Below are 26890 nucleotides of genomic sequence, written 5' to 3'. Positions count from 1 at the left end.
ATTAATTTACTCTGAGAGAGAATGGGAGTGGTTGCTAAATACAGAGAATGGTTATTAAATGTTGTGACTTCAAGTCTGCTGTTACTACTTACCGTTTGTTTCATTTGAGTAAGGTTCAGTATTTTTTGGCACACATCTGGACACTACAGGTTTAGTGTGACTGTATATGTATGTGGATTCTCAGCTTTGAAAATTTCAGGTCAGCTATTTTGGTCATGGTAATTGTAGCTTCTGAAAATGATACCTTGGCACCAAAACACTTCCGTGATCTAACACCATGTGAAAAGATTTGCAATTCATTGTACTAACAAGAAGTAGAATGTATTCACTTTGGCAATTTCCCCAGCTGGACCAGAAGGAAGGGGACTTAGAGTATGGAATGTCTTCATTCCAGAAATTGGAAAATTCCCTTTCTTATCCAACACTACAGTATCTAACACATTTACTAACCTAAAATCAAGATGGTGGCAGAGTGGCAGGACTGCATCTGGGCTCTTGCCTAGGGCTCACCTGCTGCTGCATGCTTTTTTGTTCTTCCTTTTTGCATCTGCAGTTTTTCCTTTTTTGCATTTTTCTTTCCTCTGGAGCCTTTTGTAGTGGGTTAGTGAAATCAGTGTGCAGCTAGAGTGGACCGTGCGCACATTGGCAGCTCCTCCTGGCAGTCAGAGCTGGTGCCAGATGCAGTTTCTCACGGCAGCTGGAAGCAGTGACAATAGGACCGTTCTCCTGGTATTTGGGACTGGCAGTGGCCCTCTCCAGTGGTCAGTGCTGCTGGTAAGGCAATGTCTGGGAGGGTAAGGCCGGACAGAAACTCTTGGCTAGACGATACTGGGGGCCTGGTCTGGCAGTGGAACCAAGGACTGCTGGTGGCAGTCGGCCCAGAGTGGGAGCTTCTGGCATTGGCAAGGTAGGGCAGAGCCTGGGACTCCTGGTTGCAGTATGCCTGGAGCTAGGATTCAGCATCAGTGAAGTGGCAGCAGAGCAGGGGATTCCTGGTTGCAGGGTATGTATGGGTTCAGTACAGAACCCAATAATGGCAGCAGAACAGTGAGGTGGGCCCAGCAGTGAAGAGATGGTAGCTAAAGACCCCTACATTGGTGGGTCCAGCACAGGCGGTGGTGGAGACTAGGTGGTGACAGGGGTCTCGTTGATGAGCCAGCTCAGGACTCTCCGTTATATCTTATATCCTTTATTTTCTTAAAACTAATCTCTTTTAGTTATATCTTTTATTTTTTCTTCTTAAACTGTTCAAAATGGCTCCAGATTGTGGCAACAGTTGAAGCTTTTCACCATATTTTACTGTATTATTCACTGTTAAGTGACAATAAACAAATAAATTGTTTATTTACTGGATTACAGTTAATGAAGTGTTCACAGCAGAATCTGAACAGGACTTCTGCCATACCTATTTACTGCCAGTGTTTTGCCTATCCGTCTAAAGAAATTTGAACTATTTTCTTGAAGGTGTGAAGTTGTACAGAAATATAAGCTTTTAGAACATTGCTCAGTAAAATGTTCTCTTTCAAAAATTGCCCCAAGGTAAAACTGTAGAGCAGCATTTTAATGCAACAAAGGGCAGTGCTTAAAAGACAGACTGTACATTGCTTTGTGATTTTTAATCTAGTTGAACTGTTAAGCAAAGATAACTTTTTTAAAAGAGGTGTAGGTAGAAAGAAGTGAAAGGCAGAAATAAATGCATTCTGTTGTGTACCTTTAAATATAACAGACCAAAAGCTGTAGAGGTGCTGAAGTAATTCCTTACTTTCTTATTGAATAAAAATTACAATTTGCAGAGACCTGGGAAGGTGAGACGCACTAAATTTAAAGTTGGCAAGTAACTGTACTATGTCACATTTGAATATTTACAGGCAGCTTCAGTCTAGTCTGGAAGCTTAAATAATGTCAGTTTGCATTCTCTTGTAGTTTGGTGGTGACATAAACCACTGTAACCAGGTGAGCTTAAGGCAACATTTCACTGACTATTTTCTTTGTTAATGAAAGTGAATAATATGAGGATCTATGTGACATTCTTCTTCATGAGCAAACCTACCACATGGAGCTTACATTTATACGCAGTTGTTTTATTTGTATCACCTACCCCTGAAGCTTGCATCATTTGTAAAGCTCCCTGTTTTCCAGCTTCATCTGAATAACACATGAAATACGTGATGCTCATGTTCTTGTGCGACAAGTTCAGTGAGTTTGTAGTGAGATTCCTCATGACACTTCTTTAACCCAGTGAATAACAAATCTGTTATGCTGTGCTGCAGAAGTGAGATCTGTCTAGATCTGGCTTCAGTTTAATCTGAGATGTCACCTGATTTATATCCCACAAATCCACCATGCCAATACAAGCTCAACACTCTGCAGATCTGTGACATATTGGGTTGAAACCCGACGATGATCATGCTGGTGCTCATGAAGTGGGTTACTTTGATCGTGTCAAGTTTCTTGAGTGTTGTTTTAGCTGCACTCATACAGCCAAAAGGGGAATATTCCATCACTCTCCTGACTAGTGCCTTGTAGATAATGGTCAGGCTTTTGGAGTCAGGATATGTGTTACATGCTCCCTCGCTTCTTACCTGCTCTTGTAGCCACGGGATGTATATGGCCAGCCCAGTTCCACTTCTGGTAAACGAAACCTAAAGGATATCGATGGTTGGGAATTCAGTGAAGATATTGAATATCAAGGGACATTAGTCAGATTCTTTCTTGTTTGAGATGTTCGTTGTTTAGCATTTGAGTGGTAAGATTGTTGCTTGCCACTTTTTAGTGCAGGCCTGGCTATTATCCAGGTGTTGCCGCATTTCAACATGGACTGCTTTGATATCTCGTGGCTTTTCATGGATTATTGTGTTGATAGCCTTCACAAATGCCAGTCTCATTCCTGTAAATGTGATAGCACTGCTTACAATTCAGAGAAGAGGGGAATCCTCCCTGAGCTGCAAATCATAACAAGCCTTGTGAACTTCTTGTTTGATCCATACATTTGAACTGACTGTACAAAACTCTTCAGATTGCACAAAAACTGATTGACATTCCTCTGTCTAACCTCTATTATATTGTGTCATACTACATGCACGTCTTTGAAGATATTGCTATCAACTGAAATGTCAACAGCTATATTACCAAAGGTTTAGAATTATGTTTGGCTACGCATGTGCCTTTGTTGATAAGTGCACTCACCAGCTATATGGGCTGGAAAGGTCACCAATCTAATTCCTGTCCTATGTTAAATTAGTTGCTATCTGCTGAGGTGAAGGTACTGATGCGATGGTAACCCCAACTTTATCAACAAAAGCAGGTCACAAATCTGCATGCAGTGGCAATCCTGGAAAGTGGAAATGTATTTGATTAAGGCAGGATCGAGATCAGTCATGATATTGTCCCTGATGCTATAGCTTGCAGAACGGATTGGACTGATTTTAGGTTTGGGAGAGGTGGGTGAGGGTCTATGATGGGGGCCCAGGCAGAATGCAAACTGACCAAGCTGCACAGTGTGGAATCCGGAAGATATTCATTGTTGAGCCAATCCAGTTCACATGCGAGCCCAGCTAGGAAATGTACTCTCCAGTCAGCAGCAACCCACTCTTAAGGACCTGAATGAGTGATCTCTGGTGCTCAAGTATATCTTGGGCGAATGTAAGGGCCTTCTAAATAGGCGAGCGGAAGGGATGTTTGAGGTAAGGGAACCTGTTTTCCACCTTTTTCAGAGATAGTAGGAACTACAGGTGCTGGAGAATCTGAGATAACAAGGTGTAGAGCTCGATGAACGCAGAAGGCCAAGCAGCGTCAGAGGAGTGGGAAGGCTGATGTTTCGGGCCAAGACCCTTCTTCAGAAATGGAGGAGGAGAAGGGAGTTCTGAAAAAATAGGGAGGGAGGGGGACGTGGATGGAAGATGGATAATGGATAGAGGAGAAGATAGGTGGAGAGGAGGCAGACAGGTCAAAGAGGCGAGGATGGAGCCAGTAAAGGTGAGTGCAGGTGGGGAGGTAGGGAAGAGATTGGTCAATCCAGGGAGGATGGGCAGGTCAAGGGGGCGGGGTGGATTTGTTGGTAGGAGATGGGGGTGGGTCTTAAGGTGGGAGGAGAGGATAGGTGGGAGGAAGGACAGGTTAGGGAGGCAGGGACGAGTGGGGCTGGTTTTGGGATGCAGTGGTGGGAGGGGATATTTTGAAACTTGTGACGTCCACATTGATACCATTGGGCTGCAAGGTTCCCAAGTGGAATATGAGTTACTGTTCCTGCAACCTTCGGATAGCATCGTTGTGGCACTGCAGGAGACCCAGGATGGACATGTCGTCAGAGGAATGGGGGGGGGGGAGTTGAAATAGTTTACGACTGTAAGGTACAGTTGTTAAGTGCGAACCGAGCATAGGTGTTCTGCAAAGCAGTCCCCAAGCGTCCGCTAGGTTTCCCCCATGTAGAGGAGGCCTCAACAGGAATAGCGGATGCAGTGTAACACAGTAGCAGATGTGCAGGTAAACATCTGCTTGATGTGGAAAGTCTTCGTGGGGCCTGCGATGGGGGTGAGGGGGAGGTGTCGGGGCAGGTGTAGCACATACTGCGGTTGCAGGGAAAAGTGCCAGGTTTGGTGGGGCTTGAGGGGAGAATGGAGCAGACAAGGGAGTCACGGAGAGAGTGGTCCCTCTGGAAAGCAGATCAGGGTGGTGAGGGAAAAATGTCTTTGGTCGTGAGGTTGGATTGCAAATGGCGGAAGTGTTAGAGGATGACGCGTTGGATCTGGAGGTTGGTGGGGTGGTAAGTGAGGATGAGGGGGATTCTGTTTTGGTTGTTATTGCAGGGAGGGGGTGTGAGGGACCAGTTGCAGAAAATGCAGGAGACATAGTCGAGGGCATTCTTTACCACTGAGGGGGGCAAGTTGCGGACCTTGAAAAACGAGGACATCTGAGATGTACGGGAGTGGAATGCCTCATCTTGGGAGCAGATGCGGCAGAGGTGAAGGAATTGGGAATAGGGGATGGCATTTTTGCAGGAAGGTGGGTGGGAGGATGTGCATTCTAGGTAGCTGTGGGAGTCGGTGGGCTTGAAATGTATTTCAGTCTCTAGGTGGTTGCATGAGATGGAGACAGAGAGGTCCAGGAAGGGGAGAGAGGTATTAGAGATGGTCCAGGTGAACTTGAGGTTGGGATGGAAGGTGTTGGTGAAGTGTTTGAACTGTTAAGCTCCTCGTGGGAGCACAAGGCAGCGCCGATACAGTCATCAATGTAATGGAGGAAGAGGTGGGGTTTGGGGCCTGTGTAGGTACGGAAGAGGGACTGTTCCCCATAACCTACAAAGAGGCAGGCATAGCTTGGGCCCATGCAGGTACCCATGGCCACCCCCTTTGTCTGTAGGAAATGGGAGGAATTGAAAGAGAAGCTGTTGAGGGTGAGGACGAGTTTAGCTAGGTGGATGAGGGTGTCGGTGGATGGGGACTGGTCGGGCTTGTAGGACAGGAAGAAGCGGAGGGCCTTGAGGCCATCTGCATGGGGAATGCAGGTGTATAGGGACAGGACATCCATGGTAAGGATGGGGTGTTAGGGAAGGGGAATTGGAAGTTCTGGAGGAGGTGGAGGGCGTGGGTGGTGTCACGGACGTAGGTAGGGAATTCCTGGACCAAGGGGGAGAAAATGGAGTCCAGATGAGGCAGGACCAAGCGGAGACAATGGGTCGACCAGAGCAGGCAGGTTTGTGGATTTTGGGAAAGAAATAGAAGCAGGTGGTGCGGGGTTGGGGAACAATGAGGTTGGAGGCTGTGGCTGGGAGGCCACCTGAGATGATGAGGCTGTGGATGGTTTGGGAGATGATAGTTTGGTGTTCGGGAGTGGGGTCATGATCAAGGGGGTGGTAAGAGGAGGTGTCAGACTTCACAAGCTTCAAAATCTCCCCTCCCCCTACCACAACTCAAAACCAGCCCAGCTCGTCCCCGCCTCCCTAACCCGTCCTTCGTCCCACTTGTCCCCTCCTCCCACCTCAAGTCCCACCCCCTTCTCCGACCTACTAACCTCATCCCGCCCCCTTGACCTGTCCGTCCTCCCTGGACTGACCTACCTCCTCTCTCCCTCCCCACCTACACTCACCTTTACTGGCTCCATCCCGCCTCTTTGACCTGTCTGTCTCCTCTCCACCCATCTTCTCCTCTATCCATCTTCTATCGGCCTCCCCCTCTCTCCCTGTTGATTTCAGAACCCCCTTCCCCTCCCCCATTTCTGAAGAAGGGTCTTGGCCCGAAACGTCAGTCTTCCTGCTCCTCTGATGCTGCTTGGCCTGCTGTGTTCATCCAGCTCTACACCTTGTTATCTGTATTATTCTACCTGTTCAATCAGGAAACTTAAGTAAAACCCACATTCTTTTTTTCTAGCTCAGCTGTACTTGCCACCAGCTAACCACAGTTGGAAAACCACAACTATTTCCCCACCCAGGCTCTGAAAAAGGTATATCAGTCTGCATATTTAGAAAATATGCCCTTTTTTCCCCTTGGTGTCGCTGCCTTTTACTCAGAAGAGCAGGTTGAAATCATAACCTGTGGTGAGGCAGCATGATCAATCCAGGTAAAATACATGCGCCACTTTAATTACTGAAGTTCCTGGTTTCCCTCAGTGGGCATGATTCACATTGACCCGTTAATGACTCAATGAATGAAGTGTACCCATTGGAATAGTGGATCAAAGAATTACTGGCAACAGTGGCTCTGTAACCCAGCAAAAGCCGGTATCTACAAGAGGGAACGGGGGTAAATCTTCTTTTAAGTATTGTTATAATTCTAGCTAATGATAATGCTGGGCAAGTCAAATTCCAGAATGAGACCTAGCTTAATAGATCATATGTTGTGTTTTCTCCTTTTTGTTCACTGTGGCAGACAGTCACTGAACATGTTCACAAGAGGTTGCCGATGTATTTTTCTCAATGGAACATAAATACTTATTGCACACAAAAGAAAAACACAAACTATTTTACATTATACAAGAGCTTTTGAAACTCCCTTATTATAAATATTCAAAAGATTCAACTGTTTTACCCTCACCAGTATCTTACAGACACCCGAACATTAGTGAAGGAAAAACTCTACCTTTACCACGAAAGCTTGTTATTCATCTGGCATGGCTGTAATAACTTTCCTTTTCAGAAAAAGTCTATGTATTTGCTCACTGCTATTTTCAACAGTTTTGGTCTCTTCCTGAAATCATAAAACAATTCTACTAACTGAGACCGCTTACTTCTTAATGCATTTCTCCACCTCATGTCTTCGAAAGCCACGTCAGATTGTCTCCCTGTTTGACACTGTAACAACTCAGAACTTCTCCCCAGCCCTGTTCTGACTGTTTTAGAGTTTGCTTAATTAATACTACTTATGCTAATAGGGACCACCTCTCAGAATGAATCTGCACACTGTGTGACAAATTCTGGATTGTTGTAATTTTCTGTTAGTGGACTCCATTTCTTTCTGATGCACTGAACAGTTCAACTCATATTAGTGCAAGTAAACAAAACAAATCTCCACACACCCTTGTGCCCTCAAATCTAAAAAGGAAATAAAAATCATATATTTCCCTTCTCAACATGAATAAGTATGGAAATACAGATTAAAGCTATAAGTCATTCTTCCATTTTAGATCCCGAGCTCTCAACAATAATAACGATATATAAGGAAACTATGCTTATCACTAGCTTTGCATCATTTTAAAGAATTGAATAGACACCTGATTGCAGTTATTCAAAAAATGTGTAAATTAACTGCGTGATAGTAAATAACAGAAATAAGATCTTTTTAAGAATTTTTGAGCGAATGAGTACAATTTCATCTTTTTCTTTATGTAAAATTAGCTTTGAAATTTGACAAAGGAGCAAGGTTCAGCCGTTTGCTCATCCTTGCCTGGTTTGCCATAGAGCTCACTTTTCCTGTCTAATTCCCCATTATCCTTGACTCCAATGCCTATCAAAAATCGATCTTTCTATTCAATGATTCACTGCCACTGCTTTCTAGGGAAGAGACTTACACATGCTAATCTCAACTCTACCTGAACCTCTTCTTAAAATTTGTCTCCTGTTTTAGTTAGTCCCACAAGAGGAAATAAACTCTCAGTATTCATCTTATCAAGCTCCGTTGAGATCCCATTTGGTTCAATTAGTTCAACTCTTGTTTCTCGTAACTCACATAGGTATTACCCAAGTTGTTTAAACTTCCATCATAAGATAAGTCAGGAATGAGTGGCAACTGCTTCTTTATTCATCAATGGGATGAGGGCATCACTTTTAGGTAACATTTATTGCCCATCCCTAATCGACTACAGGGCAGTTCAGAGTCAACCACATTGCTGTGGGCCTAGAGTCATGTAGGCCAGACCAGGTAAGGATGGGAGTTTCCTTCCCTAAAGGACATCAGTGAACCAGGTGGGTTTTTCCATGACAATTGACACAATTTATGGTCATCATTAGACTCTTATTTCCAATTTTGTGTTGGATTCCAATTCTGTCATTTGCTGTTGTGGGATTCGAACCAGATCCCCAGAACATTATCTGCGTCTCTGGGTTAACAGTCCAGTGACAATACCTATAGGCCATTGCCTCCCAATTGCAATTCTAATGCAATTTTTTATTTCCAAAGAAGGAGATCAAAGTGTGTGTAATACTCCATGTATGTGTTCCTGCATATTTGCAGTAAAAATTTATTTTTATGTTCATTCCCTTTACTATAAATGCCAATATTCCACTTATCTTTTTAAACACTTATTGAACGTAAATACCAACACTTTGTAATTGATTTGCAGGGAATTCCAGATTACTCTGAGGTATCAAGTTCTGCAATGACTCTCAATTTAACTAGTAAACTATTTTTCTGTTCTTTCTGCCAAAGTGGATATGTTTACATTTTTCTACATTATAGTATACACAAGTTTTTCAAGCAGTAACATACAAAATAGATGAAGGACAATTTGTAGATGTGGTCTGTCTAGATTTCTGAAAGGCATTTTTGCTCAATCTGCTAAATTTTTGCTGAATCATTTAACCTGTCAATATCCCTTTACAGACTTTCTAGCTCCTCTTAACAGCTTATTTTCCTACGCACCATAGTATAATCAACAAAGTTAACTACCGTACATTCAGCCCCTTCATCAAGTCATTGATATAGATTGTAAATAGTTGAGTCCCAACACTCATCTCTGCAACACTTCATTAGTTTGCCAACTCAAAAACGATCCATTTATCTGTGCCACTGGTCTTTTCACTATCAAATCATTTATCCATGTTATGTTATGCATCTTATCTTGAAAAATGCCTTTCAGAAATCTAGACAGACCACATCTACAAATTGTCCTTCATCTATTTTGTATGTTACTGCCTGAAAAACTTGTGTATTTTCTTTTATTCAGGTGTTAAATACTAATTTTAGACGTGCACCTCTCCCCTTCAAACTGAACTGAAATTCTGTCATGATATCTTTGCTTGTCACCTCAAGGTTCCCCTCATCCTGTTTCATTACCCATTACCAAATCTAAAATAGCTTTTTTCCAGTTTAGTTCTAGATGTAATGCTCTGCAAAATTATCCCAAATACAGTGTGAACTCATTTTCCACACTGACTTTACCAATATGATTCATCCAGTCTATATGTAGATTAAACTGCACATGATTATTATGGCACCTTCCTTTAATGCTGCATTAATTTTTTCCAATACCCTCCCCTGTGGTATAACTACTATTATTGCAAAAGGGGCCTATAAACTACTCCCAAAAGTGGCCTTACATTTCCTATTCCTTATCTCTACAGAAAACAATTCCACACATTTCTCTTTTGAGCAAAGATCCTATTTCACAATTGTACTAATAACATCCTTAACTAACAGAACAACCCCAGCAACATTTTTCTTGATTCCTATCTTTAGGAACCATCAAATACCCTTTAATATTAGGTCCCAGCCTTGGTCACCATTTGTCAGAACATCATTACAGAGTACGGGGCACTCATTTAAAACTGAGATGCTAAAGGATTTCTTCTGCTAGAATATGGTGAATATCTGGAATTCCCTACTTCAGAGAGCTGAAGAGGCTAGATTACTGAAAATATTTAAAGAGGAGGTACACAGTCTTTTGCAATATTGGTGAATTGAAGGCTGCAGCAAATCAGCCTTGATCTTAATGAATGATGGGATAGACCAGAGTGGATGATTGGCCTCCTCCTCGTATTTCGTGAGTTGTCATATTCTTATAATATATTTTCAATATGAGCTTGGGTTCTAAAGTAGAGGAAAATGAGTTTCAGTTTTCATGTCAATGAATATGACATTTTGGTTTAAAGCTTAAAAGCATTTTTTTTAACCATTGGGTCAAAACAGTCTTTCCAAATAAATCATGTAATTTGCGCACAATAACTAGGTAAGCTGCCTGATAAGATCATTGCTAAAATGTTTGCTAAGTTGAGCTTTATGACTAATAGAACAAGTGGCCAGAGGCCTGAAGGAGTTTCAGTTCAGAAGAAAAGATCCATACCAGTAGATACCTCTCCAACAGTTTCAGAGTAGTTAAGGCTGTTCAAAAGTCAGTACGTTAACCTGACTGAGTCTCCCAGGGAGAGACTGAGAGAATGATGTGGTGAATGTGCAGAAAAATTAACCTTGTGACCTCAATAGTTGGGTAAGAAATTAAAGCTTGAAGATAGTGCAACTTCTGTGGGGTTCAGTGTCAGTAAAGAATGTTTCTGAGAACTTTATTTTAGTTTATGTAATATGATATTTCCAAATTATCTTTTATACAAAGATATAGGTTTGATTTGTTTTTTTGATAATATTAGATGTTGTTTTGTTAATCTGTGTCTTGTGAGTATGTTTTAGCAAGTGATCACCGCAGAAACTAAATTGTAAAAATAAAACTTCTGGTCTATCAAGTTGGTTTCATTCCAGGATCTGACTTGTCAAGTGTTACCATTAGCTGGGATCATCACAAAGGGCAACTCTTAACAGTTAGAAATCTGTTGAATTTGAGAGGATTCTGTGAATCTTTAAAGGAACAAATACATGGAGGCACTGGGCATTAAAGTGGGGAGCTGTAACCTATGTTGCATGGATTTGAATTTCAAATTGGCTTTAATTGTTCATAGGATGTTTCTGGGAGTAGAAAATAAAATAGTGGATTATTTGAAATCTTCAATCAAGCCTGCACTGTGGGACAGAGCAGATAATTTGAAGTTAGAGATAAAAATTAGATCTTGTAAGGATAAGATATTTACTCAACATTTCCAATTAAAAGGAGGTAAACCTGAAATTGATGTGTCACAGTAGCTAAGATTCAGTTAGTCATGCTCCAGTTGTAACAAGACCAGATGTGCTAAATACAATTGTTAAAAGTTGAATGGAAATCTGTTGCAGTAATAGGACTGCCTAAAGAATCCTCAGAGAAAGGTGCATCGGGAAAGGAAATGGGTATTCAGTCCGTGGCACTGGTAGAGGTGGAGTGTGTTCCCTGTAAACCAAATAGGAAGGGAAAGCTGACTCAGGACAATCAAAAAAGGTCTTCCCAGATTATTGATAGAGAATTAGACCCTTGGAAGTTCTGAATATCTTATTTCAAGGGGGCTTCTTTTTTTTTATTCAAGGCAAATCAAAGAGTGGCCCATTTAAGACAGGTCAGGTTTGTTTTCTCCCAGACAGTCATGAATCTTTGGAGCTTGTGTCCTCAGAAATGTAGTATAAGCAGAGCCTTTGAATATTTTAAGATGAGAGGTGTTAGATTCTTTATAATCAAGGAAATAAAAGGTTATTGCTGGTAAGCGGAATAATAAATAATCAGGTCAGCCATGATCTTATTGTGGAGCAAGCTCAAGCAGTTTCCTCCTAGTCCTAATTCATATGTTTGTATGTTCACAGCTAATAATAACTTGGAAAATAATTGCACTTACAAATTTCTCACGTGAATAGACTTTGTTTTTTAATGTAAACCACAAACAAATAATTTTCACTCATAGATAGATACTGACCTTTCAAACCCATTTTGTAAGGCAGAATTGTTTTTCGCCTGTGATTTAACACAGTTTTCCTATTTGTCAGCTTCTTCCTACTGTAAGACATGCTAGTAATTATTTGAGTTTTATCACCAATTTCGAAATACAATGCATTTGCACAATATGTCAGATGGACAACTAACCTTTTAAATTCAAACCAGATTAGCTGTATGAAATCTGTTCATTCTTAGCAACTAGCTTTCTTGGAGAATGTAAGCACAGTCAATGAGGAAAGGATGGGTAGTGACGATTGTAAATAATTTCGGAAACTCCATATAATTCCCTCACTAGAGTCTTTTGGCTGAAGTGAAAACTGTTCGCAAAAGTGCTGAGGTTGTAAATTGGATTATTAATTGGCCAAATTACATATAACGTAACGACAACCTGGTAAGAATTTTAATTGGATTCTGAATCAAAAGATCGCATAAATTGTTCATTGTTGCAAAGAAAACCCTAAAAGGATCTCAGGATATTCTAAGGTAATAAATAACATGAAAGAGACCTATTGACAATTAAAGAGATGAATGATGAAGTAAAGATGACATGAGTTGATGCGTGCACAGCTGACAATTAATGATTCTGTTTTACAGTGAAGAATATTTTGTTAAATAAATTTCAGCCAATACAGGACTCAATTGACAACTGACTCAATGTTTGAAGCATCGTTCTGTGACAGTAATTGCCTACAACAAATAAAACATTAACATAAAGAAATAAATATATGGACTAGTAATCCAGGAAGGTGGTTCTGACAGCATGAAGCTCTTGAAATGTTGCGTACAGCTATAGTCATTGTACTTGTTAAGAGTTATTGGAGTAGAGATTTGCAAAGACTGAGATTGATCCTGGTCCTTACAATGAATGCTTATGACTAAATTTGAGAAATCTGGCTCCAATCAAACAAGGCATCAACTCTGACAAGTGAAAGCGAGATAACAAAATGAGTCAAAAGTAGTGATGGAATCATAACAAGTCAGGGAAAGTTTCAACTAATTTGGCAGGTGGCAGGATGAAGCCTTTGAAAAGAGATAGGTGTGGAGAGGACAATCAACATTTGAATATAGAATCGTTCAGAAATAAAAGGAATTAGAGATAAAAAGTTTGAGGTAGTCTCAGATGGGCTGGAAGTATGTAAATACAAAAACTATGATAATAAGGTTATTTAGCCATAGGCAAAAGTAGTCACTTGGGATTGTGCAATAACAAAGACCTGATTCAAACAAGTGGAGGAATGGGCACTTAATATTCCTGGCTGGCACATGTTTGTGAAAGGGAAGGTAATAAAAGAGGGCAGTGACAGTATTCGTCAAAGAATTGCTATAGTGCTATAACAGTGTAAAAGAATGATACACCTGAGGATTCAAAAGCAGAAAATCTTTGGTGATGCAGTGTAAAAACCGGGGTTACAAAAGGGAGAACTGCCCAGTTTTACGTGATGATAGCTCACAGTGAAGACCGTCACTTAGGGCTCCTTGGAACCATTTCTTAGGTATCAAAAATTTCTGGTTCCAGGAGCCTCCAATGTCATTGTGATGCTCATTAGCAGCAAATTCTAATGGGATTGGAAGATCTAGGCCAATGTGCTGAAGAACATAAATGATTGGCCTGGTTGTATAGGTCACCAAATAATGGGAAGGAAATTGAGAACATTTGCAAGGAAATTACAGAAATATCCAAGTAGAGCTGTGATAATGGACACATTCAGTTGTCCTCAGAGAGATCAGGAAAACAGCAGGGCAAAAATTAGGAGAGTGAGAGGGAATGCCTACATTATGTCCAATATAACATATCGGTTATGCTTCCAGCCCAACAGGGAAAGAAGCAAAGCTGAATCTATTTCTCTAAAATAAATTTGCAAATAGAGATATTTCATGGTAGTTAGAGGATACTTAGAAAACAGTGATCACAGTGTCATTAGAAAAAGCCAGGGAGAAATCAAAGTTTAACTTCTCAAATGGAGTGTAAAATTTATATGGGAGCTGACCCAGATAGACTGGAATCAAAGAATGGCAGTTACAATAGTGACAATGAGAGATCTTAAAAGTGGTACATCAAAAGAAAGGAAAATACTTGCATTTATGTAGAATTTTTCACAAAATCCAAAGCAATTAACAATCAAGTGATCTACTTATTTAAATTTGCTGGGAAAAGACACATTTTATTAAAGCTTGCACCCTTTAGTATTTCTTGTAAATTGTCCCGATGAGTGTCCTTTGTTCTTTGACAAAATGTGTCTTTGTTTCTGCATTGCTCAAATTGTGTATACCTAGATAACTATTACTTAATTAACTCACCATGAACTCAACATTAACTTTGAAACACCTAGACCTCAAGTTCTGAAATTCCTTCCTTAAGCTTTGATCTCACCATATCCTGTCCTCTTCTTTAAGTTGTTCCTTAAAAATCTACCTCTTAAATAAACTTCATATGAGTATCCTTTGTATGTAATTTTTTGTACGTAATTGCTTCTGTAAAATGCCTTGAAATGTTTCCCTACATTTGCGGTGCAATGTTTTGTGATGTTTTCCCAAGAATCCTGAGAAAATTTATATAAGCCAATTCCACTACCCTTTCAATCACTTCATCAAATAACTCCCTACTATTAACAAATCTGTGCTGGCTTTCATTCACTACCCTGTATTTTTTGATGAGACAATTGATTTTGTCTCATTACTGTATTGAAAACACAGTCATCCAAGGCTGGGATTGAACCCGAGTCCCTGGTGCTGTGAGGCAGCAATGCTAAGCACTGAGCCACTGTGCCACCCCAAAGATCGTAAGGTTTGCTTTATTCATTAAATTTAAGAAGTGATAGTGCAGGGACACACAGACAGTGTCACCTGTAACTTTCAGTTTCATGGCAGAGTCAGAAAACTGATTGGGGAGGTTCAAACATGGAGTTTCAGGAAAGATGGGCACAGAATGAGGACATATCACATTCAAAGGACTGAAGAAGAATGGGGGAATTAAAATGGGAATTGATTTGCAAAAATAAAGGGTTCAAAAGTGGTTTTGATGGGGTATGGAGAGAAAGTAGGAGTGGGATGCTGAAATTGCGTGATCAGCCATGATCATACTGAATGGTGGTACAGGCTCAAAAGGCCAAATAGCCTATTCCTGATGGAGGGTCTAGGCCCGAAACGTCAGCTTTTGTGCTCCTGAGATGCTGCTTGGCCTGCTGTGTTCATCCAGCTCCACACTTTGTTATCTTGGATTCTCCAGCAGTTCCCATTGTCTGTAGCCTACAGCTGCACCTGTTTTCTATGTTTATATGTTTTATTTTAAGATTGAGATTGGCAGCATTCTTAGCAACGTGTAATACTCAAAGCTTTTTAATATTTGGTGTGTCCTATACAGATGGTCTAAAAATATATTCAAAGGAACTAACAGAAATTACAGAACAAGTCTCAATGAGGATAAATTTCGTTCAAATTACCAAGCAAAACAAACAACACAGCATTGTGGCTCAGTGGATTTGTTTTAAAAAAACACGAGATACTGGTGAGGCCGCAACTGGACTATTGTGTGCAGTTCAGGGCACCACGTTACAGGAAGGACATAATTGCTCTGGAAAGATTGTAGAGAAGATTTACTCCATGCTGCCAGGGATAGAGAATTGTAGCTATGAGGAGAGATTGGGGTTGTTTGGGATGACATGTTCGTGACAAAATTGTCAGGGGTAAAGATAGAGTAAACAGGGAACTCACTTCACTTGTCAGAGAGCTCAAAAACCAGGGGTCCTAGATTCAAGCCAAGTGGAAGGATTAGAGGTGGCGTGAGGAGAAATGTTTTTACACATTGGGTGATGAGTGACTGAAATTTGCTGCCTGAGTTGTTGGTGGAGGCAGAGACCCTAAAATCTTTTCAAAAGTACCTGGATCTACACCTTAAGTGTTGTAAGCTGCAGGGCTGATGATGGTGTGCAGGAAGATAGGATTGAAAAGGATATCTGGGCATCTTTGATTCAACATGGACAAGAGGCCCAAATAAGATGACTTGTTTTCTGTTATGTTTAAAATTCTGGGCTTAATTTTACATTTGTTTTGAACTAGCATAATTGCAGGAAATGTACTTGTACAGACGTCTAATTAGCCTGGGAAAGTAGAGGGATTATAAATAACCTAAACTATAGAGTGATCACTAAACAATTATATTTAAAAAATGATTAAATTTGGCATTGAGTATTTCCATATATAATACAGCTGTACCTCGGTTTTCTTAAACCCCTACACTAGGATTTTCTTGCACCACAAGTAGATGTATTCAGAATGTAAATAAACAGGAAATTCCACCCATTGCCAGTTTCTCATTATTGCTTTTCAAAAGTAAGATAGTATATGATTTGTCAATGGTCCTTAATGATTGTGCTGCAACATATTATGGAATAACCGTCAGTCAAAGCAGTACGGTTAGCTTAACACATATAAGATTCACATTCTAATTTTATAAATGGTGCACACAGCCATCACAGTTTGGCCACAATATGTCTGCTATAAATTCTCTGCGTTAGACCGTGGACAGCAACATAAAAGTGTATTAAGGAAAAGTTCCATTGCTCAGCACAATTTCTATTACTCCTGTCAAACTTGAAAAGGTACAGTAATCAATTATTAAATACTGCTGTCACTCAGAGCTTTCCTATGTGGCGTGTTGTCACTTTTTGCAGCATTTTAGAAAGTTTGCAGTCAAACTGGAACCTGTAGAAAAATGACTTTTTTATTGAAACTGTTATACATTGCCAATTCTTCATTGAAGAAAACCATTTCACAGTTTGATGGAAGTCTTTTTTCACTTATTCACTTAAGATCAACTGTTTCATTCTGCTAACAGGTAAGTGGATTGATAGAGATTCTTTTAAATATAATCAATAATCTCTTTGGTCTAATTTATAAACACTATTTCGCGTTTTACTGACTGTCAAGACAGTGACATAATAGGAGCAGCTCTCCTATTGCCTCATGCTTTGTAGTTCAAATTTGAAGATGAAGTTGTTAGCCCACTTCAGCATAGAGCATTACATACAAGCATAATCAAGGGACCCCAGGATGTCATAGATGTTCACTATACTACATTAACCCAAGTCACTGGTAATGATGAGTCAGTGCCCTCCAGCATTGGCATATAAGATGTAACATAGAGGCAGCTAGCTTACATTGACGTCAGTTGCAGCTCTGTGTCGTGACATTGCCCTGTACACAAGTAACATGAGGTACTACTTCACAAAGCAATGAGCATGCCATCAGACACTGCTGTCACTGGAGCAAAATCATCATGTACACTTTGTGGAATGTCTCTATCTGTGCAAAGTTAACTAAATGATTGTGGAGCCATTCGCCAATCATGTTCCTTGAACTAGGGAAACACATAGTGGTATGTCACATAAACGTCAAACGAGAAACGTTCACAAGAGATAAACACTTTTTTTTAGATTAGATTCCATACAGTGTGGAAACAGGCCCTTTGGCCCAACAAGTCCACACCGCCCCTTGGACCATCCCACCCAGACCCATCCCCCTATAACCCATGCACTCCTGAACACTATGGGCAATTTGGCATGACCAATCCACCTGGCCTGCACATCTTTGGACTGTGGGAGGAAACTGGAGCACCCGGAGGAAACCCACATAGACACAGGGAGAATGTGCAAACTCCGCACAGACAGTTACCTGAGGCTGGAATCGAACCCAGGTCCCTAGCGCTGTGAGGCTGTAGTGCTAATCACTGAGCCACCGTGCTGCTTACGCGTATATTGAACAGACATGCAACAACTATTTCAAAATACAATAGAAACTGAAAGAACTGTGGATGCTGTAAATCAGGAACAAAAACAGAAGTTGCTGAAAAAGCACAGCAGGTCTGGCAGCATCTGTGAAGAAAAGTCAGTGTTGACGTTTTGGGTGCGATGACCCTTCCACAGAGCACAAAGTTCAGTATCATTGATTCACTTCCATTTTATCTTGCAACCTGTGGTTCCTTGATTGAGAAGACAAGAAATCATCAGCTGAAAAAAGGCAAGCAATGAGAGTCACTCAGAGCTGTCCCCATTAGGCCTGGCATTAACTGAAGGGAATATTTATTGCAACTGGCTGTGAATTTCACAATCACAATAGGTCTGACTCTTCTGATGACCTTGAGCCTCATTATAAATTATGTACTACTCACTTCAGTCAATGCCATGATAATAGTGTTAAAGTGACTAGCAGAAGAGCTAAAGCGGACTAGCATTTTCTCTTGATAGCAGAGCTGTGAAATATTGGACAAGTCCATTCAACAGAATAGCTTTATCAATGATAATAGGAACTGTAGATGCTGGAGAATCCGAGAATACAAGGTGTAGAGCTGGATGAACAAAGCACGCCAAGCAGCATCATAGGAGCAGGAAAGCTGACATTTCAGGCCTAGACCCTTTTTCAGAAAATTTTCGGATGAAGGGTCTAGGCTCAAAACACCAGCTTTCCTGCTCCTATGATGCTGCTTAGCCTGCTGTGTTCCTCCAGCTGTACTCCTTGCTACCTTAGCTTTATCAATAGTGGTTCCTGCAAGCAATTTTTTTTTTCATTTCACTTTTTACCATGATCTTTATTTGAACTTAAAGGGATACAATGGTCAGAGTGCACTAAACAGCCAAGTAGCTTAATCAAGTTGCCTACTATGTCACCCTTCCCATCCCATTATACTTACATCTACTTTATCACTAAAATTAGAAAACACATGGATTGGCTGCCTACAAAGCAAACGTGCATTGTAAAAATAGTCATAAGCTGTGTTTTTTAAGCTTGTAAGTCAATTAATTCAGTCAACTTGGCATGTCAGTGGGACTCAGAGTAATTAAAGTGAATTTTTTGTAGCCAAAGTAAGAAGATTACTTTTCATTCGAATACCACGTACCAGTAATTTAATCAAATTATATTTCTGCTGGGACCAGATCTTATATCGATTTCTGTCTCACGCAGAATAAAACATGAAATATGGTGTTTTTGAGTCTTACCCTTTGCTACTTTTAAGAGAGAATATAGAAACCGAGACATTCTGTTTAGAAGCTCTTCTAACTATGCTATGGCAGGTCTTGTATTTGTGACTATTGTGTTTGATGTTGCTTTTCTGCTACTCGGATGCAAGTCTTGAGGCATCACTTTATAGATCTGTCAAGATAAGCATACTGAGGAGCTCACATGGGAGAGCATGTATTACATCACAAGCCCAAAATTACAGGACACCAGGTTATAGCCCAACAGGTTTATTTGAACTTCAGGCTTTCAGAATCTCAGTCATTCTTCAAGTGTTAATGAGAGAGATTGTATCAGACACTAATTTATAAGTAAAAGACCAAAGGTTCACACCATTGATGAGGATGTACTAAGGAAACTTAAGATGCTATTAAATCTTTAATCAGTTAGAAGGTTTTAGTTAATTAATATGTATATATAAATCCCCAAATTCCTTTCAAGTCACGGTCCTGAGAGAACTAAAGGTTTTATCACTGTAAAGAAGAGGTGACATTTTAGGTCAGACAGTGCATGTTAGATGTGAGGCCTTGTTTAGAAGCTATTTGTGTTTTGGTTTAGAGTTAGACTGGATTTATTTCTAAAATAGGAATTTATTAAAGACCATATTGACTGACTGTCTATAAATTGAGAGATTTTTGAACAAAATAAAATGTATCTGCAAATATAAATTCACCCCGTAGATTCTTGTGTGTGTGTGTTTGTGTGAGAGAGAGTGAAGGGGGAGAGACAGTGGGTGAGGGGAGGAGTGTGTGTGTGTGTGTGTGTGTGTGTGTGTGTGTGTGTGTGTGTGTGTGTGTGTGTGTGTGTGTGTGTGTGTGTGTGTGTGTAGGAGTGGGGCAGTGAGAGTATGTGTGGGAGTGAGGGATAGAGAGTGTGTGTACGTGAGGCGGGGAGAGAGAGATTGTGGTCAAGTTCAAGGACATTCAGCCTTGGATCTTTCGGTAAACTTCCTCCAAGGCAGACTTCGGAATACACAACAACGCAGAGTCACCGAGCAGGAGCTGATAACCAAGTTCAGTATCCATGGGGACGGCCTCAACCGCAATCTTGGGTTCATGTCACACTACAGGTGACCCCACCACTCGATACATACACACACACTCACTCTCCCCCACACTTTCGCCCCCCCCCCATCTCTCACACACGCGCACACTGTCTCTACCCCCCTCACACGCACATACTCCCTCTCCCCACCTGACATACACACACTCTCTCTCTCTCACACACACACACACACTCTCACTCACCTCCCTCATGCACTCACAGTATCTCTCCCCCACCCATGCACGCATAATCTCTCTCCTCCCTCACTCACACTGACACGCATACTCTCTGTCTCCCACTTTCTGTCGCCCCCAACACACACATACACTCACACCCACACGTCTCTCTTCTCTTCCCCACACATGCGCGCACACAATCTCTCCCCCTACTCTCTCTCTCACACACAAACACACATACACTCCCTCTCCCCCTCTTCTCACACACACACTGTCTCTCCCCAACTCGCACACACACACTCTTTCTCTCCTCCCTCATACACACTGTCTGTCCCCACCTCACTCTCCCTCTCACACAAACACACACATGCGTGCATACACATGTGAATCTATGGGGTGAATTTCTATTTGCAGATACATTTTATTCTGTTCAAAAAGCACACAATTTATAGACAGTCAATGTGATGTTTTATAAATTCCTACTTTAAAAATAAAACCAGTCTGACTCCAAACTAAAACATGAACAGTCTAAACAAGGCCTTACACCGAACATGAATTATCTGACCTAAAGTGTCATCTCTTCTTTACACTGATAAAACCTTTAGTTCTCTCAGGATGTGACTTGAAAGGAATATTAATCAATTAAAACCATCTAACTGATTAAAGATTTGACAGTATTTTAGGTTTGCTTAGTACTTCCTCATCAATGGTGTGAACCTTTTGTCTTTTACTTATAAATTAGTGTCTGATACTACTTCTCTCACTAATACTTGAAGAAGGATTGAGGCTCCGAAAGCTTGTGATTTCAAGTAAACCTGTTGGACTAAACCTGGTGTCATGTGATTTCTGACTTTGTCCACCCCAGCCCAACACCGGCACCTCCACATCATTACATCACAAGCCACATGCATGGGCTGTGTTTGTTATACCTATTCATATCAGGGAATAGCAAGCCTTTTCTACTTACAAGTTTTGAAGTTGAAATGTACTCTATTATGTTAAAATCATATAATGGACTGTATGAGTTTTCATGTCTAATGAAGTAATAGTCCCATCGTCCCTTTTCAAGACTGGAAATGTAATTACAGTCGAAGGGGAGTGGGCAGATTTGGCTCCTGAGTTTCAATGGCTCAAAGATTCTGGTACAGATATTATTAACACTTTTAACATTTCCTACCCTGGTGAAGTATTGAACTTTGCTGCAGCAACCTTCTCACAATCCAAGAGAGCTGGAAGTCATTGCCAGAACCAACTGACTTGATATGGCATGTGATCTTTTTTGGTGGCTTTTCTGTCATAGCCATGCAGTCTGTCCTAAATTGTGTTTCACCCAAGACAATTTGCAAGTCAGACTCAGCAAACTCTCTCCTTCATGCCTGTGTGTCATATCTTTCATTAGTTGCCGCGTCCAGATTATTTTGTATCAGCATTTTAGCAAAAGGGGCACAAAAAGTAACTGTGAGACAGCCAGTCACACTGGTAGACTGGGCAATAAGCATATTCTTACGTGACTGCTGCCCCCAGCTGTATTCTAATCCCCACATGTATCTATTTTATATGATTGCCACACAAATCATGACTGTCACAAATATGTCAGTGAACTTGTCCCAGTAATTCTGGTGTAAGTATGTTTCTTCTTCTTCTCATTTCAGGCTGACATAAGGTCCAGAGAATATATTCGGAAAAATGTTAACTTATCTTGACATTTCGGGAAGCAGCGGTCATAAGCTAATATTAAAAGGTATGGAAGTGGCCAGTAAGATTTACACTGAAATCGGGTCCCAGAATAGACTGCAGTAAGTGGGCACCTAAGGTCACAATGTGTCATGCAGCTGAAAGCATTGGATTATGATGCAAGCAAGAAAGAGAAGGATGAATTAATACATTTGATTAAAGTACTTAAATAAAAACTAGTTTATTTAGCTATACAACACATTTCACATCAACCAAAAGCAATTTTATTTTTGAATATTTACGTCATACAGAGAGGAGAGAAGAGAGAGCGGAATGAGAGGGCAGGAGTTAGGGTTAGGGTTATGATAGGGGTGGTGGGGCATAGCAAAATATAAATTAAATAACTTTCCCTTGAAAAGTAAGTAAAATGTCTCCTGCAAGACATTTTCAAAACTGCATTCAGCAAAGCAACTTAGGATCTTGGGCATCAGAACCAGCAGCTGTCTTGAAAGATCAAAGCAGATATAAGTGCTGTAGCAAACACAGCCAAAATAAGTCAAGGCCACTGTTACCTGGACAGAGGAAGAGACCAAGTATTCAACAGTGAAGCTGGATGCGTCTTCTGCATTAGAGGGTGAAATCAATGGGAGATGTCAGGCAGGTCACATAACAGACGACATTGAATCATAGAATCCTTACAGTGTGGAAGCAGGCCACTCAGCCCATCGACTCAACAACGACACTTCAAATGCATCTCACCCATACCCACATCCCTACCTTATCTCTGTAACCCTGCATTTAGCATGGATAATCTGCCTGACCTGTACATCCCTGAACACTATGGGCAATTTAGCTTGGCCAATCCACCTAGCTTGCGCATCTTTGGACTGTGGGAGGAAACCCGAGCACCTGGTGGGAACCCACGCAGATACAGGGAGAATGTGTAAACTCCACAATCGCTCAAGGGTAAACACTGTGCTGCCCCATTGGGTATTAATGGAAATGCAGGGAGCAGTGATTGGACAGACTACTAAGGCATAGTGTACCAAAGGCACAACCTTGTTGTGCAAAATGCTGTGAACATTCGATGAACACCCCAAAGCCTTCCCTCACCTCCAAAGCACACACCTACAAGTATGACAGAATACACCCTACTCTCATGGATGGATGCAGCTACAGTAATAATAAAGCTCAGCCCTGTTCAGTACAAAGCAATCTGTTTGATAGACTGCCCAGCCTCAAGCATCCACTCCATCTGTCTTTTTGAACTTGGCAGTAGTGTGAACTAACAACAGGAGATATGAAAGCTACTTTGTACCTCCCAAACCTCTGACCTCCAATACTAAGAAGGATAAAGACACCAGGTGCTAGTTTCTTGTTCTGCATCATTGTCAAGTAGACATACATTGCTATTTCTTTATTGTCACTGGATCAAAATCCTGTATTTCTTTACCTGACAGCATTATCGGAGAACCTTCATCATACATACTACAACAACGCAAGAAGGCTCACCACCAACGTTTCAAGGATAATCAGGGGCAGACAATAAATGCTGTTCTTGCACATGACACCTACATCCTGGGAATAACATAAAGGGTGAGGCAGTACCTGTGTAGAGAATGGACATTATATTTCAGATATGGATCCCATGTCAGAGCTGGAAGATATCACAGATGATCAAGATTTAACAGGAAACAGATTTAGGGGAAGGGAAAATAAGTCGAATGACTTTTGTTATCATCATAGCTAATAGTACTACTGAGTAAGTCATGCCAGAATGAAAACTTCCGTAGATCATATGTTTAATTGTTTTATTAGTTAACTTACTGATTGGTAGCTAAAATATATTCGCATGAGCCTGCAGATGTTCTCTCACAACAGAACATAACCTTATTATTTGAAAAGAAAGAAACCAGTATCTGCACATAAAATTTATATATTGTGTTCAAATAATCATAACACAAATATTGACACAAAGTTTCAATTTGATCGTGACATTATCCATTACAGAAATTCAAAGCAGCAAAACTGCACTCCCATATCAGCTCTTTAGATCGACCTCTTCCTTTTCTGTAGTCTTTGAAGACAATTTGATGATTCCTCTCAGAATCTGCTGTCTTGAATTTTTCACAAATTTGAGAGCTTCAACTTTCTCACTACTAATAATAGAAATTTTCTATCCAAACTCTCCTGACTGGATACTTCACAAAACTTAAAAGACACTGATCCTATATCCGCAACTTTCCCCCCACAGTGATCGAGAACGCCCTTGACCGCGTCTCCCGCATTTCCCGCAACACATCCCTCACACCCCGCCCACGCCACAACCGCCCAAAGAGGATCCCCCTCGTTCTCACACACCTCCCTACCAACCTCCGGATACAACGCATCATCCTCCGACACTTCCGCCATCTACAATCCGACCCCACCGCCCAAGACATTTTTCCATCCCCACCCCTGTCTGCTTTCCGGAGAGACCACTCTCTCCGTGACTCCCTTGTTTTCTCCACACTGCCCTCCAACTCCACCACACCCAGCACCTTCCCCTGCAACCGCAGGAAATGCTACATTTGCCCCCACACCTCCTCCCTCACCCCTATCCCAGGCCCCAAGATGACATTCCACATTAAGAGGTTCACCTGCACATCTGCCAATGTGGTATACTGCATCCATTGTACCCGGTGTGGCCTCCTCTGCATTGGGGAAACCAAGCGGAGGCTTGGGAACCGCTTTGCAGAACACCTCCGCTTGGTTCGCAACAAACAACTGTACCTCCTAGTCGCAAACCATTTCCACTCCCCCTCCCATTCTTTAGATGACCTGTCCATCATGGGCCTCCTGCAGTGCTACAATGATGCCACCCGAAGGTTGCAGGAACAGCAACTCATATTCCGCTTGGGAACCCTGCAGCCTAATGGTATCAATGTGGACTTCTCAAGCTTCAAAATCTCACGCTCCCCCACCGCATCCCAAAACCAGCCCAGTTCGTCCCCTCCCCCCACTGCACCACAGAACCAGCCCAGCTCTTCCCCTCCACCCACTGCATCCCAAAACCAGTCCAACCTGTCTCTGCCTCCCTAACCTGTTCTTCCTCCCACCCATCCCTTCCTCCCACCCCAAGCCGCACCCCCATCTCCTACCTACTAACCTCATCCCACCTCCTTGACCTGTCCGTCTTCCCTGGACTGACCTATTACCTCCCCACCTATACTCTCTCCACCTATCTTCTTTTCTCTCCATCTTCGGTCCACCTCCCCCTCTCTCCCTATTTATTCCAGAACCCTCACCCCATCCCCCTGCCTGATGAAGGGTCTCGGCCTGACACGTCAGCTTTTGTGCTCCTGAGATGCTGCTTGGCCTGTTGTGTTCATCCAGCTTCACATTTTATTATCTTGGATTCTCCAGCATCTGCAGTTCCCATTATCACTGATCCTATAGCACCTGGCTTCCTTTAAATCAAACTGATCTATACTAAAACTTGCCGGGAGAGAAACTAAACACCTGCTTCTTAGTTCTTCTCAACTAAAAATTTTCTGAACTGAACTAAAAATAAAACTAATGGCTTAGTATGTTAAACCTGCTTGTCATAAACTCGAAACTGTAGACACATTATCCGATTAGTACTCTAACACCTCTCCCAAGGCCTTGATGGAAGTCACATGCCTCCTAGCTACTGGTACATTTATGTCACTGTTCCAAGATGACTTTCTGACCTTTATTTAATTTGAACCTACACAATACTGAGCTAAGTCTCTCTCTCTCTCTCTCTCTCTCTCTCTCGGACTTTTTTCATAAACAATCTAAATTCCAAAAATAAAAATACATTTTACACTCTTTTCATCACATTTTTATTGGAAACAAAAAAATGTAATCAGCAAGATTGGCAAGGCGAACAAGCACAAAATTTCATTTAGAGGACTTCCCTGAAGCAACTAGAAGAAGTTAAAACTAAGTAAAAATAATGTAGAAGTGCCAATGTTGGGTTGGGGTTGACAAGATCAGAAATTGCACAACACCAAGCTACAGTCCAACAGGTTTATTTGAAATCACCAGCTTTCAGAATGCTGCTCCTTCATCAGGTGAAGTGATGAAGAGCACACAGATTTAGAGTTTATAAGCAGAGAGATCAATAGGCAGAATGATCGAAAGATCGTAAAAATGGCGTGAGTAAAGTGTCAACAGCTGAATAGCAAGTGGAGGGATGACCTATAATCCGATTAATTGTGGCAGAGAGATAATTACAAAAAAAATTAAAATAAGGCAGTGCTGGAGACAAACTAAATGGCTGGAATAAGATAGTAGTTATAAAAGTCGCATGCCGAGGATCTAACAAAGTAACAAGTGATCCAAAACTGTATAATCTAATTAAGGTAGTGAGATCATAACAAATCATCAAGGTGATGGTGTCAAAACAGGACAGTAAGGAAAATTTTACAAATAGGAAACAGTACGGTGTGGTCACATACTGCAACATGAACCCAAGATTACAGTAGAGGCCGTCTTCATGTGGACAGAACTTGGCTGTCAGATGGTGCTCAGTAATTTTGTGTTGTTGTGTACCCGAAGGCCGCAATGTCAGACACTTACTTGAAGATCGGAGGCTGAATGTCCTTGACCACTGAAGTGTTCCCCACCTGGGAGGGAACATTCCTGTTTGATGATTGTTGTGTAGAGTGGATACCGTGCATGCAACTCTTGTACCTGTCATGTTATTCCAGCTGTTTGGTTTGCCTCCAAAGCCACCTTATTTTTAATCTTTTGTAGTTATCTCTCTGCCTTAATTAATCGGATTATAGGTTATCCCTTCACTTATTTTTTAATTGTTGACACTTTACTCACAGCGTCTGACACTGATGATCGTCTGCAGAGACCTATTATTTAGCCTGTCAACACTTCACTCACACCATCTGAATGATTATTTGATCATTCTGCCTATTGATCTCTCTGCCTATAAATTCTGTGCCTGTGTGCTTTTCTTTCGAGCAGCGCTC

At 41.3% G+C, this 26890-nt stretch overlaps 1 protein-coding gene across 1 annotated transcript in view; it reads left to right on the top strand.

Annotated features, from left to right (window-relative positions):
* The window catches only part of LOC125463838 (endonuclease V-like), a 92036-nt gene extending 66099 nt beyond the window's left edge, over window positions 1-25937 (top strand). Inside the window, exons 8-9 of the mRNA XM_048555601.2 lie at window positions 21878-21966; window positions 23360-25937. Of these exons, the coding sequence (XP_048411558.1) occupies window positions 21878-21928 (51 nt within the window). The 3' untranslated portion in view covers window positions 21929-21966; window positions 23360-25937. The remainder of the gene's footprint in view (window positions 1-21877; window positions 21967-23359) is intronic.
* Window positions 25938-26890: the final 953 nt, after the last annotated feature.

Source organism: Stegostoma tigrinum, chromosome 22, assembly GCF_030684315.1.
Source record: "Stegostoma tigrinum isolate sSteTig4 chromosome 22, sSteTig4.hap1, whole genome shotgun sequence".
Taxonomy (NCBI): domain Eukaryota; kingdom Metazoa; phylum Chordata; class Chondrichthyes; order Orectolobiformes; family Stegostomatidae; genus Stegostoma; species Stegostoma tigrinum.
The sequence above is the reverse complement of the archived record's forward strand: the minus strand, read 5'-3'. Positions and strand labels throughout refer to the sequence as shown.